At 52.0% G+C, this 16,733-nt stretch overlaps 1 protein-coding gene across 1 annotated transcript in view; it reads left to right on the top strand.

The window, feature by feature from the left end:
* Positions 1–16,733, top strand: part of IFT172 (intraflagellar transport 172) — a gene marked incomplete at its 5' end in the record, with an annotated part of 34,776 nt that overhangs the window by 16,941 nt on the left and 1,102 nt on the right. The window contains 24 exons of the mRNA XM_010284548.1: positions 568–646; positions 1,051–1,171; positions 1,564–1,708; positions 1,782–1,871; positions 2,270–2,367; positions 3,191–3,326; positions 3,405–3,521; positions 4,131–4,273; positions 4,960–5,053; positions 5,308–5,372; positions 5,491–5,671; positions 6,209–6,318; positions 6,775–6,904; positions 7,519–7,617; positions 7,974–8,083; positions 8,563–8,626; positions 8,910–8,996; positions 10,949–11,065; positions 11,555–11,665; positions 12,455–12,574; positions 14,118–14,213; positions 14,889–14,948; positions 15,764–15,862; positions 16,279–16,432. Of these exons, the coding sequence (XP_010282850.1) occupies positions 568–646; positions 1,051–1,171; positions 1,564–1,708; positions 1,782–1,871; positions 2,270–2,367; positions 3,191–3,326; positions 3,405–3,521; positions 4,131–4,273; positions 4,960–5,053; positions 5,308–5,372; positions 5,491–5,671; positions 6,209–6,318; positions 6,775–6,904; positions 7,519–7,617; positions 7,974–8,083; positions 8,563–8,626; positions 8,910–8,996; positions 10,949–11,065; positions 11,555–11,665; positions 12,455–12,574; positions 14,118–14,213; positions 14,889–14,948; positions 15,764–15,862; positions 16,279–16,432 (2,626 nt within the window). The remainder of the gene's footprint in view (positions 1–567; positions 647–1,050; positions 1,172–1,563; positions 1,709–1,781; positions 1,872–2,269; positions 2,368–3,190; positions 3,327–3,404; positions 3,522–4,130; positions 4,274–4,959; positions 5,054–5,307; positions 5,373–5,490; positions 5,672–6,208; positions 6,319–6,774; positions 6,905–7,518; positions 7,618–7,973; positions 8,084–8,562; positions 8,627–8,909; positions 8,997–10,948; positions 11,066–11,554; positions 11,666–12,454; positions 12,575–14,117; positions 14,214–14,888; positions 14,949–15,763; positions 15,863–16,278; positions 16,433–16,733) is intronic.

Genomic DNA, 16,733 nt, shown 5'->3' with positions numbered 1-16,733 from the left:
TTTCCCTAGACATGTGCTTTCGCCACTGTTCAACTCCTGAAGGGAATAAGTCTTTGGTCTGCTGGGATAGCCTTTCTTATATTACGTTCTACGTTCTACAAGCTTTGAGCATCATCCCACCCCATTGGCTGCCACCCTTTACCTACAGGGTAAAAACCTGCTGCTGCAGGAGGGTGAGCTTCCCCTGTCGCTGCTGATGCCCAGGGCTCCTGTATAGGCATGGCCATAGCAGAGCTTTTAGGGGCCATGGTCACAGAAAAGGCTGTTGCTGCACCAGTTGCTGTGCAGAGAAGGGAGGTTGTCTCAGACACTCTTATCTTATTAGAAGATGGTGCCCCAGAAAAACACTTGGGGTATGTCGATTGGCAGAGAGGACAATCGTCTCCGCACATGCAGTCTTCCCTAGAGGTTCCCTTTGTCCCCATGCTCTTGGTTAGTGCGGAAGGCATAACTGATGTAGAAGTCTGTGTGGTAGGATTGACAGGCTCTGGACATGGAACTGGTAAGATTCGTGATGGTGTGGGGAAACAGTGGCTCTGGAAACAGGCAGCTTGTTTTTGTTGTTAGGCTGGAGACCTGTTTGAGAAGGTTGGGAACCCACAGAAGGCTCTGGAGTGCTATTGCAAAGGCAGTACTTTCCTGAAAGGTACTGTGCTTAATATCTTCCTCCCCCCATCCATCCCCAGCAGGAGCCTGGGTGCTCTGGCCTAGTGGCAACATGAACTATTGCCCTGGAGCCTGGAGATGCCTAGATGCTCTGAAGCTTCCATGTATTCACCTCATTCAATGTATGTATTTTCACATAGTTGTACCTGCACACACAGTCCCAGAAGAGCATCCTGTTCCCAAGGCCTTGCTCATGCTGATTGCACCAGCATGGATTTGGTCCAGTGCTCCACACGGTCCAGATTGCTGGGTAGCCCGTTGGAGCTGGTGTCGATTAGACAGTCACCATTCCTCTCCCTCTGCACCCCATCCAAGGCCCATGTTCGCCTCAGAGGTCTGCTGCCTTGCTGGGTTCAGTGTGACAGCTCTCATGTCCCCTTACAGCAGTGGAGCTGGCGCGCCTGGCATTTCCTGCAGAAGTTGTGAAGCTGGAGGAAGCCTGGGGAGACCATCTGGTGCAGCAGAAACAGCTGGATGCTGCTATTAACCATTATATTGAAGCCAGGTGGGGGCAAGTGATGGCTGTATAACCAGCAGCAGTATAACCTTGCAAGCGATGAAGTTGATATGGTTGCTTAAATCAGCAGAGGGTTTTGCTTGAGTAAGCTCCCTTGACCCCGCTTTGCCAGTGCCGGTGGTGCTTATGTGCAGTGTCTGCTGGCCCCAACCACGGATGCCTTCCTGCGTCTCTCCCAGGGTGTTTCAGCCCTGATTACTGTTCCCTGCTGTCCTGGTTCTTTGTTCTTTCCCCTTAGCTTTGCCAGTTATTCACATCCTTTTTGCTGCTTTAACCCAGGAAGAAGAATCAAGCAGCAGAGCACTTTTTTCTCCCTGGCTTAGCTCAGATGGGGGAGATGGCTGCTGGCTGACTGTAAGCAGCAATGTTTTTGACACTAGGTGCTCGATTAAGGCCATTGAGGCAGCCTTGGGAGCCCGGCAGTGGAAGAAGGCCATCTACATTTTGGACTTGCAGGACAAACAGACAGCAGCCAAATACTATCTCAAGATTGCCCAGCACTATGCATCTTTACAGGAGTATCAGGTGAGGCCACAGAGCATCATCACTGCTGCTGTATGTGTCCTTGAGACTGCGGAGTATGGTCATTTCCCTGCAGGTTGCGGAGGAGCTGTACATCAAAGGAGACCAGACCAAGGATGCCATTGACATGTACACACAAGCTGGGCTCTGGGAACAGGCTCACAAGGTACAGTCAGAAGCCAAAGCTTCTGGGGACCTCACCTGCTTGGTGAAATGCCTTTCGTCAGGAGGTGGTGGTGCCTTATGCGCCAACACGTGATCAACACGCACTTTTCCCAAAGGATGCATAGAGGGGCATCCAGTATTCAGCAAGAAGTCAGTCCCTGGTGTTCACATCCTGCCTGTGCCCAGCACCTGTAACACAAATAACATTCTCCAAGGGGGATGGTCCTGTGTTCTTTGATCACAGTGACAAATGACTACCCATTCTCTGCAGAGCATATAGCATGTATACCTATTTGTAATGGGAAGGCAATTGGTTTTCCCCTTCTCCTTCACTACCGTGTATCAAGAAATTGCTGTGCAGTGTGCTGTAGTTTCTCCCCTGTGTGTTCCTTTTGGCAGCTGGCAATCAAGTGCATGAGTCAGGAAGATGTGTCTGTGCTCTATATAACCCAGGCCCAAGAGATGGAGAAGCAGGGCAAGTACAAAGAAGCAGAGAGGTGAGCATCTTCTTTGGTACTAGTCCAAGAGTGAGCCCTGAAAAAATAGCTGTAGTGAGGAGGAGCCCTTTCCTGAGGTGGGAGTAGAGTTTGGGACTAGGTTTTGGAAAGGTCACATGTATTCTGTCCACACCTGGAGACCTAGAGCTGGTATTTCAGAGTTCGTAGGAAGAGATGTCACTGACTGTTAACGTGTCTTTGCCCGCCAGGACAGAAAGGAGGTCCAGGTGGGGTGCAGCTGTCTCATGTGGCAGAGGAAATATGGCAAGGCTTTTGGACACTGCAGAGTGCTACACCTGATCTGTAATGGTCAGCTGAGGATAAGATATGGACAGTGGAGCACTAATGTCAGTTCTAGATTAGTAACAACACAATAAGGCTAGTAGCTGTAGAGACACACACAGTTGTGTATCTGCTGCCACGGTACCTGATCTCAAGGATGCCCAGTACATGAAAGGGCACATTACAGCTGGTGAGGTCACATTTGGGTTAATCCTTTTGCTGGCCTATATGAGTAAGTTTAGCTGACATTGTCATGTTACCATCCCAACAGGATGGTAGGCCAGGTTGAGGTTGGAGAGGTTGGAGGCCAAGATGAGAACAGGTCACAGAAGCCCAGAGGCTCCAGGCTCCCTCCAAGTCAGAACTCAGGTTGACAAGTGAGGAGGGAGGGAATAACTTTGCCCAACTGTGTTCAGCCTTGCAACCCAAAACAGTTATGCTGCACACCAGTCATGCCTTTTGCCATTGTGCCCAGAACCCGGTCTCTGCAGGGACTGGTCATGTCCTCGGCTGAGCCATTTGAATGTGCTTGTGTTCCTAGGCTGTATATCACTGTGAATGAACCTGATTTGGCCATCACCATGTACAAGAAGTGTAAGATGTATGATGAGATGGTTTGCCTAGTGGCCAAGTACCACAAGGACTTACTCAGTGATACCCACCTGCACCTGGGCAAGGTGAGTGCATCTCATGGCAGGAATCAACTAGGCCAAGCAGGGACAAGAGTGTCACTAACTCGTTGCTTCTAATTGCAGGAGCTGGAGGCAGAGGGACGCTTACAGGAGGCTGAGTACCACTACCTAGAAGCTAAGGACTGGAAGGCCACAGTAAACATGTACAGAGTGAATGACATGTGGGAGGAAGCTTACAGGGTAATAATCACCTCACAGCTATCCCGCTGTGCGGGGGTCAGGCTCTGACTGCAGGATCCTGGTAGGAACTGCTCTGTCTCTATTCACTGCAAACTTTGAAGACTTGGCATACACTACCTAGCTTCAGCATGTGGCACAGCACTGGAGGCCCTTGTGCCTGCTGCTCTGCAGCATTGCACCCCAAAAGCAGGGCTTGACCCTTAGCCGCTCTGCAGCACTGCCTTCTTGCAGGCACTGCTCTGCTCCTAACCACTGTGCCACATTGTACCCCAGAGGTATTTCTCTGCCCATAGCCACTCTGTAGCAGCCCCCCACCCCAGCACTGCTCCCCTCTAGTGTGGACACAGATTGCCAGAAGTCACTTCTGCTGGCCTAGCACTAGTATGGGCCATGCTGAAGAGGCAGCAGCCTCTTCTCTGCTCTGCCATATAAGCCTTTGTCTCACTCTCCCCAGTCCAGTGGTGGCTGCAGAAGGGTTCCTCAGGAGACAACAGTTGTTTTTGGTGCTCCTTCATGATGACAGGCATCATATGAGAGCGGAGTCCTGGCTCAGCCTGCTGAAGACAAAATGGATGCATTGGGCTCCTCTGCTTTCTTTGCTTTGGATAGGTGGCCAAGGCACATGGGGGAGCAAACTCCTATAAGCACGTGGCCTATATGTGGGCAAAGAGCCTGGGTGGAGAGGCAGCTGTGAAACTCCTCAGTAAATTCGGACTTCTGGAGATGGCCATTGACCATGCAGCAGACAGCGGGTAAGCAGGTCCATCAGCCCAGCACTTCTCTCCCATCTGCCTGACCTGAGAAAAAAAGGGGTGGCCCAAGATAACTGCACATGATAGCGGCAGGTCCAGGATATGGCATGTCTTCCCACCCCACCCGTACTTCTTCACACAGGCGTTCTGCTGCTTTGCCACATCCCGCTTTCAGTTCACCTGTTAGCCTCTCAAACATCAAGTCAGAGCTGGGCAGGCAAAAGCAGTTTGCCCTTTAGCCTCAGCAGGGGGCCCCTGAGAGAGCCTCTGAACACAGGAGGAGGTATTCCTCATGTCACCATAAGTAACTGCCCACCAGAAGAGTTTTGGCCCCACTCTGCACCTGCCCAGACATCCGACTGCAGGGCCATTCACTGCTGCAGTCCCCCAGCTCTCGCACATCACTAGGCTGGGGGGAGTCTTGTGACCTCCCCTTAGGGTTGAACCAAGGGCCTCTGGCATTAACAGCAAGCGTGAAGGAGATGAATTTCCTTAGTTGGGGCTCTAAAAGCTCCTGTTCTCTGGTCAGGAACGGGGGGAGTGGGAAGTGCCCATTCACTTGGGACACTGAATTCCCCTCTCTCCTTTCACAGTGTCTTGTGCTCTACTTGATGTCTTGCTCTTGATGAAGGCATGCCCTCACAGCACATAGTCCTGCGCTCACCCCATTTTTTCTTTTGTTGCAGGGTCTTTGAATTTGCTTTTGAACTGGCCCGCCTCTCCATGAAGCAGAAGATGCCAGAGATCCACTTGAAGTATGCCATGTTCCTAGAAGATGAGGTAATTTTACGCCCTGGAATAGGTAGGAGTTCCCTGGTGACTCAGGTAATTGAACGGTTGTCCTTAAGGGCTGCTGCAGCAGCAGGCACTATGGCTGTGGTCACTGCTCACCCAAAAGGCTCCATGATTACAGCCCCAAGCTTCCACACACATCTTTGTTTCATAAATCCTCTCTGCCTCATGGTAAGTAGAGGAGGTCGTGCGATGGTATCAGGGCAGGAAGGCATGCAAGCAAATTCCTTGCTCTCTCCTAGGGCAAATTTGAAGAGGCTGAAGCAGAATTTATTAAAGCTGGGAAACCCAAGGAGGCAGTGCTGATGTATGTATCCTTCCCCATCCTGGCCTGCGGCATCTCCTCTCCCCATATGATACCAGTCTGGTTGCTTCTCCAGCACTGGTCTGCTCCTTGCTGTTACACCTCACGTTGATTCCCCTAGGTTTGTGCATAACCAGAACTGGGATGCTGCACAGCGTGTGGCTGAGGCTCATGACCCAGACAGTGTGGCTGATGTGCTTGTGGGCCAGGCACGTTTTGCCTTTGAGCAGAGAGAGTTCCAGAAAGCAGAGGCCTTCCTCCTGCGAGCACAGAGGCCTGAGCTGGCAATAAAGTACTACAAGGTGAGTGTAGTCTGTAGCAACATCATTGCCTTCCTCTCACGAGTCAAGAACACGGTTTGGATGGAGGAGTGAAATCCATCTCCCAGCTCTCCCTGTCATCCTAATAGCCAAAGAGAAACCGTTCACTCAGGTGGTTCCTAGTAGAGCTTGATTCTGGCCTGCTCTTAGAAGACTGAGCTGGTAGAGATTTCACAGCATAGCTGGGCTCTCACAGCTCTGGGAGAAAGTGTCCTGCCAGAAGGCTATGGGCGGTCCTCAGGGCTAGCACCAGTGGGTGCATGAGGAGACTGTGAGTGCCTGTTCCACACGGGTAGCTAGTATGGATGAGCATTTTCCCCTGAGGTTAGCCTGGGTGAATGGATAGACACAGGTGCCATTTTGGGGGAGGAAAGAATTGGATGGTGCTGTTGTGGTTGTTTCTTCCAGTGGGTCCTCTGGCAAGATGGCATTAGAGGCTAGATATGTTATGTGATGCCAGGAGTGCGGGGGATCCTGGTGAACTGCTGAAAATATCTCCTCGCCGTTGTGCTTGTGCAGGAGGCTGGCATGTGGAGCGAGGCCCTGCGGATATGCAAGGAATATGTGCCTAGTCGGCTAGAAGAGTTACAGGAGGAGTGCGGCAGGGAGGCTGCCAAGAAAGGCTCCAGGTAAGGAATGCTGCGGTCAGACTGCAGGGAACAGATAGGTAGCTCTTCCCCTAGGCCATTGTGCTGATGCCTTACAGAGATCGCCTGACTGGATCCCTGACATCCAGTTGTTTCCTTCTTGAGGACCCTGGACTTCTTCCTGCATAGAGTTACTAACATCCTTCCTCCCTGCTCTGTGAGACTCCAGGCTTATTGTTGCCATCCAAGGCTCTCAGGTGTCTTCTTCCCACTTACAAATCTCCCAGGTCTCCTGTACCACCAGTGCATCTCCCCAGGGTCCTTAATCAGTTCTCTCCTCAGCACTAGCTCTGTGCATTCTTCATCACACACTCAGCCCCCTCTGAGGTCCCTGGCTTACCTCTGCTGTGCACCTCCCTGCCCATGCCCTACACACTGGCTATAGGATCTCCGTGGCAGCATCCCAGTCTTGCTCACAGCCTGCATTCCTCCCTACAGAGGAACAGAAGGGCTGCTGGAGCAGGCACGGGAGTGGGAGCAGGCTGGGGAATATGCCAGGGCAGTGGACTGCTATCTGAAGGTGCGGGACCCCAGCAACAGTGTCCTGATGGAGAAGTGCTTGCTGAAGGTACAGTCAGGGGCTATGATTCCCTTCATCTACTCTGCTGTCTAGGAGCTCCCCCACAACCTGCAGCACATCCCAGAGATCCTTCAGTCACTGCAGGGCACAAGAGAATCTGCAGGCTCCAGTGACCGCAGGGTCTGAAAGCCTTCATGGCCATTCTCTTGAGCCATGATGGGCTGCGTGCTTATCCTGCACTGCGCTGACATTCTTGCTGTAGCACCACTTCCAGCAGCATGCCGGTGTCTTTGTGCCTGTACCTCTGTGCACTGAAGAGCTGGACTTCATGACTTAGACCTTGGCTAGATGAGCACCCTTTCTTCTTCTCATGGTCCATGTCCACCAGCCTTTGTGTTGTGTTCTTTTTCGTATTTTTTACTTGTACTTGTACCAACATCAACAACAATTATGTCCTTGTCTGATCTTCTCCCATGTGTGAAAGTAGCTGGGCTTTGCTTCTCTGAATTGCTGAAGTGGGCTGTCATTCCTTCTCCCCTCCCCCCATAGTTCAAGTGCTCCTGACTCTCCTGACTCTCAGCTAGGACTGAGCTCTTCGCAGCTTTGTCCCTCTCTCAAACAGCTCTTATCACTTGTGCTGCTGACACAATTTCTCTTCACAGGCTGCTGAGTTGGCCATTAAATTCTTGGGTCAGCCACAGAGCATGGAGGTGACGCGGACTGTGGCTCCTCAGCTGGTGGCCATGAAGAAATACAGTGCGGTGAGGGCTGGCTCCTGCCCCCAGACTACTGAAGAAGCAGTGACATAAGAGGGGAGAGCTCTGTCCAAGGGAAGGAAGCCAAGTCACATCCTGGGGTGATGGGTGATGGCCCTATCCAGAGTTAGGCAGCACAGAGTCCTCAAGGAAGAGGAAAGAGGGGAAGGGATAAAGTCCTGGAATAGTGTGAGAGCGCCAGGCCTTGGGAGGCAGCAGGAAGCAGGGAAGGGGGCTGTCTTTTGGGAAGAGACTTTCTGTTGTTTCTGTGTGCGGGTCACTTCCAACAGCACCAGCTCCAATCTGGGCTGCAGGGTGCCTTCGGGGTTTCATGTCCCATGGGACTGTCTCTGGCCTTGCAGGCAGCTGAACTCTACCTCAACTTGGACCTCATCCAGGAAGCTATTGATGCTTTCATTGAAGGGGAGGAATGGAGCAAAGCCAAGCGTGTCGCTAAGGAGTTGGACCCCGGGTATGCCCTGAGCTTCTCAAATTATACTCTTCTGGCTCCCTCTCCCACTCTCAGATGATCCATGTCCTGTCCCGTCCTGCTGCGCCCAGGTTCCCTGGATTCTCCCCACAGTGGCTTTCCCAGAGCCAAGAGCTGCCCTTCCCAAGTCATTTACCATCCTGACACTTTTCTGTTGCCACACATCCCATGGAAATTGTTATCCCCTTTTGTCCCATCCCTATCCCTATCTCCCCTTCTCATAATCCTGTGTATGTACTTCCTTCTGAAAGAGGTGATCCCTTTCTCTCCTCACACAGTATATTGCAAAGAGCTCTAGACTCTTTCTTTCCCCTTCTACCTATGCTCCCAGCAGCAGGCCAGAAACATGGCACAGTTCTAAGTCTTCTTTTTCCCAAAGCAGACAAAGTTGAATCCAGCCTCTGCACTGATGCAAGACACTATTAGCCTTGCTGCCCATTAAGATTCTTTCTACCCAGTAGGTCAGAGGAGTATGTGGACCAGCGTTACAAGGAGTATTTAAAGAACCAGGGAAAGGTAGATTCGGTACGTATTTGGGATGTCTCGCAGGCTACGGAGAGATGTCAGGATCTGTGCAGATCCTTGGGGCCTTTCTCACGGGACCTTTGCCTGAATAAGGTGTCTGTATGTGCCTATGAGCCATGGTGTCGGCATACCAGATGGGGTCACCCTGGATCTGTGCTTCCACACCACAGAGGGGGAGGGACTGTGTGTATGTGAAGAAAAGACCTGGGTAGGCTGATGCCTGCCTTGATGCTGGTAGGAAACCTTGCCTGCACAGTGAATTTATGGTTGTTTCCATCCCCAGCTGGTGGGAATAGATGTCATGGCTGCTTTGGATATGTATGCAGAGCAGGAGCAATGGGAGAAGTGCCTGGAGGTTGCAGCTAAGCAGGTGAGTGCCTGTGTGAGCCCTCAGGAGACAGACATGGGGTCCTGGCTCTCTGAAGCAGGGTCGCTTCTGTGGGGAGCATAGGGGGTCATTGCAGCAGCTCAGAAAATACCTCTCCACTGTCCCCATCTTGCCCAATCGGGCCTAAGGGGGAAGCATGAGAATCCAGAAGCATATTGGGTTTAAATTTTGTGACTAATGGAGCGTTGGAAAAAACTAAATGAATTGTTTGGGCTGGTAGTAATTGGTACCGTGGAAACAGAGAGATTTGTAAAAGAAAGCCTTCATTCTACATGCTTTTTAAAGGCCTGGTGTCAGTAGAAATGAGACATCCTTGTCGTGAAAGCAGATTTGACATTTTTTCATTTTTACTGACCTAAAACTAACAAAATTGGGGGTTGGACTATATGACCTTAAAAGGTCCCTTCCAACCCAAACTGTTCTGTGATTCTATGAAAATTACCTCAGCAGACTAATACAAATAGAAAAAAGCAAGATTAAACTGTTTTACAGCACTATCCCAATGCAGCAACAGAGGAGAAAGCTCTAGATTACCAGGTTCTATTTCAAAGGTTTGTTTGTGTTCAGTGGTTATTGATTGGTTATTGGTTATTGATTCAATGTTTATTGATAAAGGAGCTAAACTAAGGGCAGGGGCTGATTCTTTGAAATGAGGTATTGCTTCAGACCGAAGGGTAGCGCCTGGCAATGGAGTCTGCCGTTAGTGGAGGCATCACAGCTCGTCACGTGGGCAAACACTGATGACTTGGGCAAGCACTGGTCATGTGTTGCACGGTATTTTTATAACTGTTTCTAACGCAGTAACCAGTAACCTGGGTTTGGGCTCTACTACAGTAAACTGGATTTCTTTTTGACTCAGGCTTCTCTGGTAATACAAATGGTCTTTGTTGGAGTACTTATCTTGGAGACTTCTGTACTGATGCTCTAGTTATCAGTGTTGATCTTCTTCTGTAAAGAATAACTTCACACTCAATGTAATGGGAAAGGCTTAATCAGTTTTATTATGGGCCAGGCACAACACTACCACATTCAGTCCGAGAAGATGTTAATCAGTTTATGCCTCTAAGAGAGCGTTAGCACAACCTTGCTCCACGACCAGCGCAGAATTCCATGACTTTTGTCTCGGCTGTTCTACAGTGGTTATACAGGAATAAAGTTACATTTATCAAAACAGGTCATGTACCAGACTTAATATCTATCCCAAGCTGTCCTGCACCTAGTGTTTCACCAGCATCCACATCTGGGTGTTCAAGTGCTAGACTTGGGGCACTGGTCTCTCTTGTGCTTAATCAGATTGTTTCCATGGCTCATTTTTTTGACAGGATTGCACATTTTGCACCATCTTCTTCATCTCGTTAGTATATTTAAGCCTGTGTGAAACAGATCTTTCCTCGGTTGAATTTCTGTAGGGCCTACTACAGTCAGTCCTCGGCAGCGCGTTTATGTGATCAGCACACGTATGAGCAGCGCTCCAAGGAGGCTGCCAGTCCCAGAGATCTGACAGCATTTGAATAATGACTCAAGCAGCCTTGCAAATTATGAACGTCTTCAGTCCACAGAGTGTTTTGACTCATTCTTTCATTAGACTAAGGGCCAGTTTACAGTCGGTACCTGTGGTGCCACATTGTGCAGATACTGCATCCTTTAGGTATTTGGCAGTATTCCTTTGGCAAGTGGTGAACAGCTGAAAAACAGCTTTATTTGTGTGTGTGAAGGATCAGCACACATCAGCTAGCCAGGATTAGAGGTGTCAAGTGGGGCCCAAATCAAAACCCAAGTCTGCTGCGTCCAGTCTGCCTCCGTCTGATTAGCTGGTCTCGCCCTTTGGGACGCGGGGTGTGGGTGTGTGTACACGCATTGGAAACCGTCCCTACTGAGTGACAAGTGTTCCGTTCTTGAATCTCACGCTGCTGTTTTCTGTGTGCCTTCTCCAGAACTATAAAGTCTTACACAAGTATGTAGCTCTCTATGCGACCCACCTCATCCGGGAGGGCAGCTGGGACAAAGCCCTGAGCCTGTATGTGCACCATGGAGCACCTGCCAACCCACAGGTAATGAAGGCCGCACGACATCCCAGTGTGAGGTGCCAGAGTGTGCAATGATCTGCTGCATGAGTCAGGTTTCCAGTCCAGAACGGGGACTGCCAGGTGTTCAGTGTGTCCAAGCCACCTCCAGCCCCTCTGCGGATTCTTCCAGAGGCTCCTCAGCTAGAGGACTAAAGGCAATCTCCTGGCACGTTCTCCGCAGGGAAGGAGCAGGGGGGCGTTGAGTATTTGTGTTTGTTTTGAACGCCTTCACCACCACGACCGGACTAAAAGGAACCGTGTTCGCCTCTCTGAGAGCACTGGCTGCAGGCAGCATTCTTCCCCCGTCCCCTGCCTTGTCCTGCAGCACCCTTGCAACCAGCAACCTGCAGCAGCGCTGCTCCGCCTGTGCGCAGAGCTGCCGCTCCCTCGGCCCGTGCTTGACGCGGGGAGAGCTCCAGACTTCTGCCAACTCCCCAGCTGGCTCCCTCAGGATTTCTCTCCTTTTTGTCGCAGAATTTCAACATTTACAAGCGTCTCTTTGTGGAGATGGTGAATGCACCTGGCATGAACTGTGCGGAGGCCTACTCCAGCTGGGCTGACGTGCGTGACGTTCTCTTCCATCTGGTGAGTGTGGGCCGTGGCCACCACTGCCTGTTAGACTCCAACACCCTGGTGGCTCCTAGCAGGGGAGAAAGAAGAACCAGTCTCTAGCCAGGTGACATGGGAAGTATTTGTAGAACACAAGCTGAGGGGAAATGGGGCAATGTCCACAATGTGGACAGTAGAACGACAGGATCCCGTGAGGGGGACATGGCTGGGCAAGAGAAGCCAGGGAAGATGATGACCCTGCACTCAAGGCCAAATCCTAGAAGTTGGTCTGGTACTTGCAGAGCTCACTGTGTCATGGCTACGTGGGAGCCCATCAGAACATGCCAACTCTTCATCCTACACCCATATTCAGCAGCCTGAGTGAGGCAAAGACCTGGGGAAAGCACAGAACTACAGACCCTGGAAAATAAGAGTCCTCCGCGTCTCTCCAGAGATGCTTCTGCTCCTTCTTCCCTGTCCCAGAATACCCCAGCCAGCGCCCATGATTGCCTCTTCTCCATTTCTGTCCCACAAGTACCCATCTCTAGCACAAACTAAATCCACAAATCCCCCTTTGTCCATCCAGTCATCTCACCCCTGCTTCCAGTGGTTTGTTGTTGCAGTACCATTGGCACTCCCCTTCTCCCACAGCCTCCTCCCTTCAGCACTCTCTATGACACAGAGCACCCCAGGCCCAGCCCTTCTCAAGTCCCCAGAGGTGCTTAGGTATTTCAGATCCTTCTCTCTCCCAGCTTTTCACTGGACTTAAGTAGATGAAGAGTGCCCCTGTGCTCTCAAGTTGTCATTTACTCTCCTTTTCTTCAGTGTGAAAACTTAGTAAAGTCAAGTGAGGCAAACAGTCCGGCACATGAAGGGTTTGAAACGATGCTGCTGATCTCTCACTACTATGCCACCCGCTCCGCTGCTCAGGGCGTGAAGCAACTGGTAAGGTTTTTGAAGTTCCTTTGCTAGGTCACCACCTCGAGTGCAGGGTGGTGGGGACATGCAGGCTCATCCCTGTGGGGACGTGCAGGCTCAGGGCTATCTGTAGTTCATTATTCCACTTCATGGATCACTTACACATCATGGATGCATGGGAATGGGACTATAGTGATCTCGGAACCCACCACTAGCAGGTGGAACTGGAGATGATAGTCTTCTCTGACTTCTTACAGTGGGACATGCCCCCAGCCACTGAGGCTGAGATGTAAACCAGTGGGAAGCTGATCTATGTGCTCAGCATGACTTGTGAGAGCAGAGGCACCAGTAGCAATTTAGGGATCACACAAAAATCTGGTCTTCCCAAGAGAGGCATTGCTTCCTCTCCAGCCGTCCTGGGCCGTGAGAGCTGCTGGGCTTCAGACATGGCCTTGAGAGCAGACTGGCTTTGCGCAGGACTTTGGGAGCTCGTGGACCTGCGTGCTGGGCCTTTGGGGGCTTGTACGCCTCGATGCCAGGCATCACACAGGGCCTTGGCAGATACTGGACCTACGTGCTGGGCCTTCTATGGGGCTTTGGGAGCTCATGGGCCTGGGTCCCGGGCCTCACAAAGGCACTGTGAGTATTTTTGGGTCTTAGATGCACTGGGATTTGTTCCAGGCCGCAGCATATAGCAGCATCTCTGCTGAAGTCTTAATCCATATGGGATTGTGGAATTATGATAGAGCTCTGTAAGTGTGGGACTGGAGCTGTGATAGAGCAGGCTATGAAAACCAAAGGTTGCCACAGCTAAGACCCCAGTAAAAGTCATAGGGGAGACTGGGGCTTCCGTGTGGCTGCGTGTGTAGATATTGGGGGTCCAGAGACATGTCAGACAGAAAGAGCCAAATCTGATGTCTTGGAAACCTGTACAGACCCACACAGTTGTGGAATGTTGATGTACTCTATTTGGGACTATGAAGGAGGGGTGGCCTTCCCAGTTCTGGTGTGATGAGAACCTCTGTGGCAAGCAGCAAAGTGGAATCTCCCTTGAATTCCTCACCCTTGCTCCAAAATTCTTATGTGATTGAATACAAGAAAAAACTTAACTGTGACTGTGAACACCAAAACAAGTTTCTTGAAGAGAGTGGAGAGTTTCCATCCCTTGAGATACTCAAAACCTGGCCAGACATATTCCTGAACAACCTGCTGTAGCTGACTGCTTTGAACGGGGCCGAGGCAGGGGGTGGACTAGGCAATCACCAGAGATCCCTTCCAACTTCAGCTATCCTGTGACTCGAATGGTGGGAGTTTGGGTGCGGCTTCTAGTAAAAACTAGCAAGGTTTATAAAGCAGAAGAACTTCATCTTCAAGTGACTGTCCTCCTTAGTGTCCAAATAGCAAGGATACTTACAGTCAGGACTGAAGATTTTAACCTTTGTTACATGCCAGGAATACGTGGGTGCAGAGTCCCTGCCGTAAGTCTGGGGCAGCATAATCTCATGAGATCCCTTCCGACCTGATTTTTCTGTGCCAATTGTTGTGTCTTTACTGTCCCCTGTGTCTGCAGGACACCGTGGCTGCCAAGCTGTCCATTTCCCTGCTGCGCCACACTGAGCTCCTCCCTGCAGACAAGGCTTTCTATGAAGCTGGGATAGCTGCCAAGGTAAGAGCTACCTGCCACCAGAGCAGCTAAGGAGGTGGAGGACCCTGGGCTCAGGGATTCTCATCTTTATCTTCCCCTGTCCTCCCCTAGCTGCACTGGTAGACCAGTAGCCAGATGCTGGCGTTGGGAGGTCTTTCCTCAAACAGCTTGCCAGCCTCTGCATTTTGTCATGTAACGGCAATAGGTGTGGGAGGGCAGACCTGAGCTAGCAAGGGGACACCAGCCGCAGACCCAGGGGTAGTCCAGGGCCACGTGACACTGCACGGCTCTGCTAGTGTAGATTCAGGACTCCTGACTGGTCTGCCTTGCTCTGCGTCACCTAAGTGTTACCTTACTGCAGAGACTACAGGCCCTGACTGCCTGCCCAGGTGCAATGACCCATGGCAAGCGTAGCAGCCTGTTCGCACTGTTCAATGCTGCCTGTGCAGCAAGCCCGACCCCATCCTGTGGGACAGCCTGTGGCCAGTGGGCTGGTTGTCCCAGTGGCTGCCTGTGAAGCAGTCCTGAGGGAAGGTGAGCCGGGACATGCACTCTCCTTCTCTATTACCCGTGCTGCAAGCGGGGTGTTGTGGCACAAACAGAACCACATCCTTTTTAGCCATCGCTCAGGCAGGGGGGTTGTGGCTGGGAAGATAAGCTGCCTGGTCTTACACTTGGGGTTTCTCTCTGTACCAGGCAGTCAACTGGGAGAACATGGCATTCATCTTCCTGAACCGCGTCCTGGACCTCTCAGATGTGCGTACAGTCTGCTGGAGGGAGGGCCATCGTACTTAGAATGACAGTGGTCTGCAGGGCCAAAACAGACCCTTAGCCTGGCCAGGGTACTCCTGAGGTCCGAACATGGCAGCACACGTTTGAGCTGGTGCCGATGGAGAACCCTGACCGCTGCTTGGTGTGTGTGCACGCACAGCACCGAGCACCCCGACACCAGCTGTGGAAGGACTTGCCATGCAGGGCACGTGAGCAGCCCTGACCGTGTCACCACACGTGTGCCAATACCACCATGCATGCCAGTCGCAACAAAGAGCAAGCTGGCCTCACGGTTTAGGCCTGTAGTCTTCATGGCTGCAAGTGCTGTTACTGCTTTCAGGATGATCTCATCCGAGCTGTTCCAAGGGGAGGAAAATTACCTGAGGGGTGGAGGGCATGGCCTAGTGCTTTAGGCACTGTGATACAAGAGTCGGGACTCCCCTGTGCCAGTCAACGCCTTCCTTGACTGGCAGGTTGGTCACCAGCAAACACAAAGCCCTCAGAAGCTGACAGACCTTACTGTACCAGTCTTCCAAGTGCTGTCAGTGGCTTCTGGGCAAAAAAAAGCTCCCCATTTCATCCTTCCCTTCTTTGAGGCCACCTGACAAGTTTGAGTTGTACAGTGTTTCAGGGGCACACCTCCTCTGACACTGCAGAGGATGGCCATAAATGCCACCTCACAGGAGGGCCCAGTCACCACAGCACTGATAGATAGGGTCATCAGCAATGCCACCCTCACGATGTAGATTGTCAGCTCCAAGGAGGCATTGCCTAGTGCTCCACCACTTCTCCTTTCTCAGGCCATTGAAGAAGGGAACCTGGATTCTCTGGACCACTCCGATTTCCAGAGCACGGACATTCCCTTTGAAGTGCCACTTCCAGCCCAACAGCACGTGCCTGTGAGTGTCATCCGCCTTCTCCAGCTCCCAGGAACAGTGGTGCTGCTTCAGGGCCCTCTCTGACACTGGGGCAAGGGTGGGATGGCAGGCACTGCAGGAGACAGAAATGTCCTCGGCATTGCCCCCAGCCCTGTGCCCCTCCGCTCCCCGCTGCCAACACACACGCAGCCCCAGTACGCACATACATGTGCACACATGGGCACTTTCTCGTGCTCCCTTCCCAGTGTACACATGTGCTTGTGCACACATGCATACACTCACACCCCCTCCCCCCAAATACGCGCACATGTGTGTGCACATCCTGCACGCACACGCGCGTCCTGCTCTCCCCAGCGTGCTCCCTCATGCTACGGAGCCGCAGCCGGGCAACGGCACAGCATGCGGTACCAGGAGGTGCCCTGGCCTCTGCCCTGCAGGAGGAGAAGCGGGAGGAGGTCAGGGACTGGGTGCTCACCATGTCCATGGACCAGCGGCTGGAGCAGGTGCTGCCACAGGATGAGCGTGACACATATGAAGCCTCGCTGGTGGCAGCAAATACAGGGGTGCACTCCCTGCCCTGTGTGCTTACAGGTAAGCTCCAGGCCAGCTCACACATAGGCAAGGGAGTATGCGGTGCCGTGCGGGGAGTGGGAATGCATTGCAGCGGGGTCTGGGAGGGAGTTTAGGCTGCACTGTAAGAGGAGTAGGGAGGCTGGGGGGCTGTGGGACCAGTTCTGCTGGAGGAGATGGAAGGACCCTTTTTTTTACTGTGAGGGTGACAGCGCTGGAACAGGTTGCACAGAGGTCGTGGCATCTCCGTACGTGGAGATAGTCAAAAGCTGGACACAGTCCCGGGCAACCAGCTGTGGCTCTGCTTGGGGGGGGGGGGGGG

Source organism: Phaethon lepturus, unplaced genomic scaffold (assembly GCF_000687285.1).
Source record: "Phaethon lepturus isolate BGI_N335 unplaced genomic scaffold, ASM68728v1 scaffold17953, whole genome shotgun sequence".
Taxonomy (NCBI): Eukaryota; Metazoa; Chordata; class Aves; order Phaethontiformes; family Phaethontidae; genus Phaethon; species Phaethon lepturus.
Note: the sequence above shows the minus strand (reverse complement) of the source record. Positions and strands in the feature narration are given on the sequence as shown.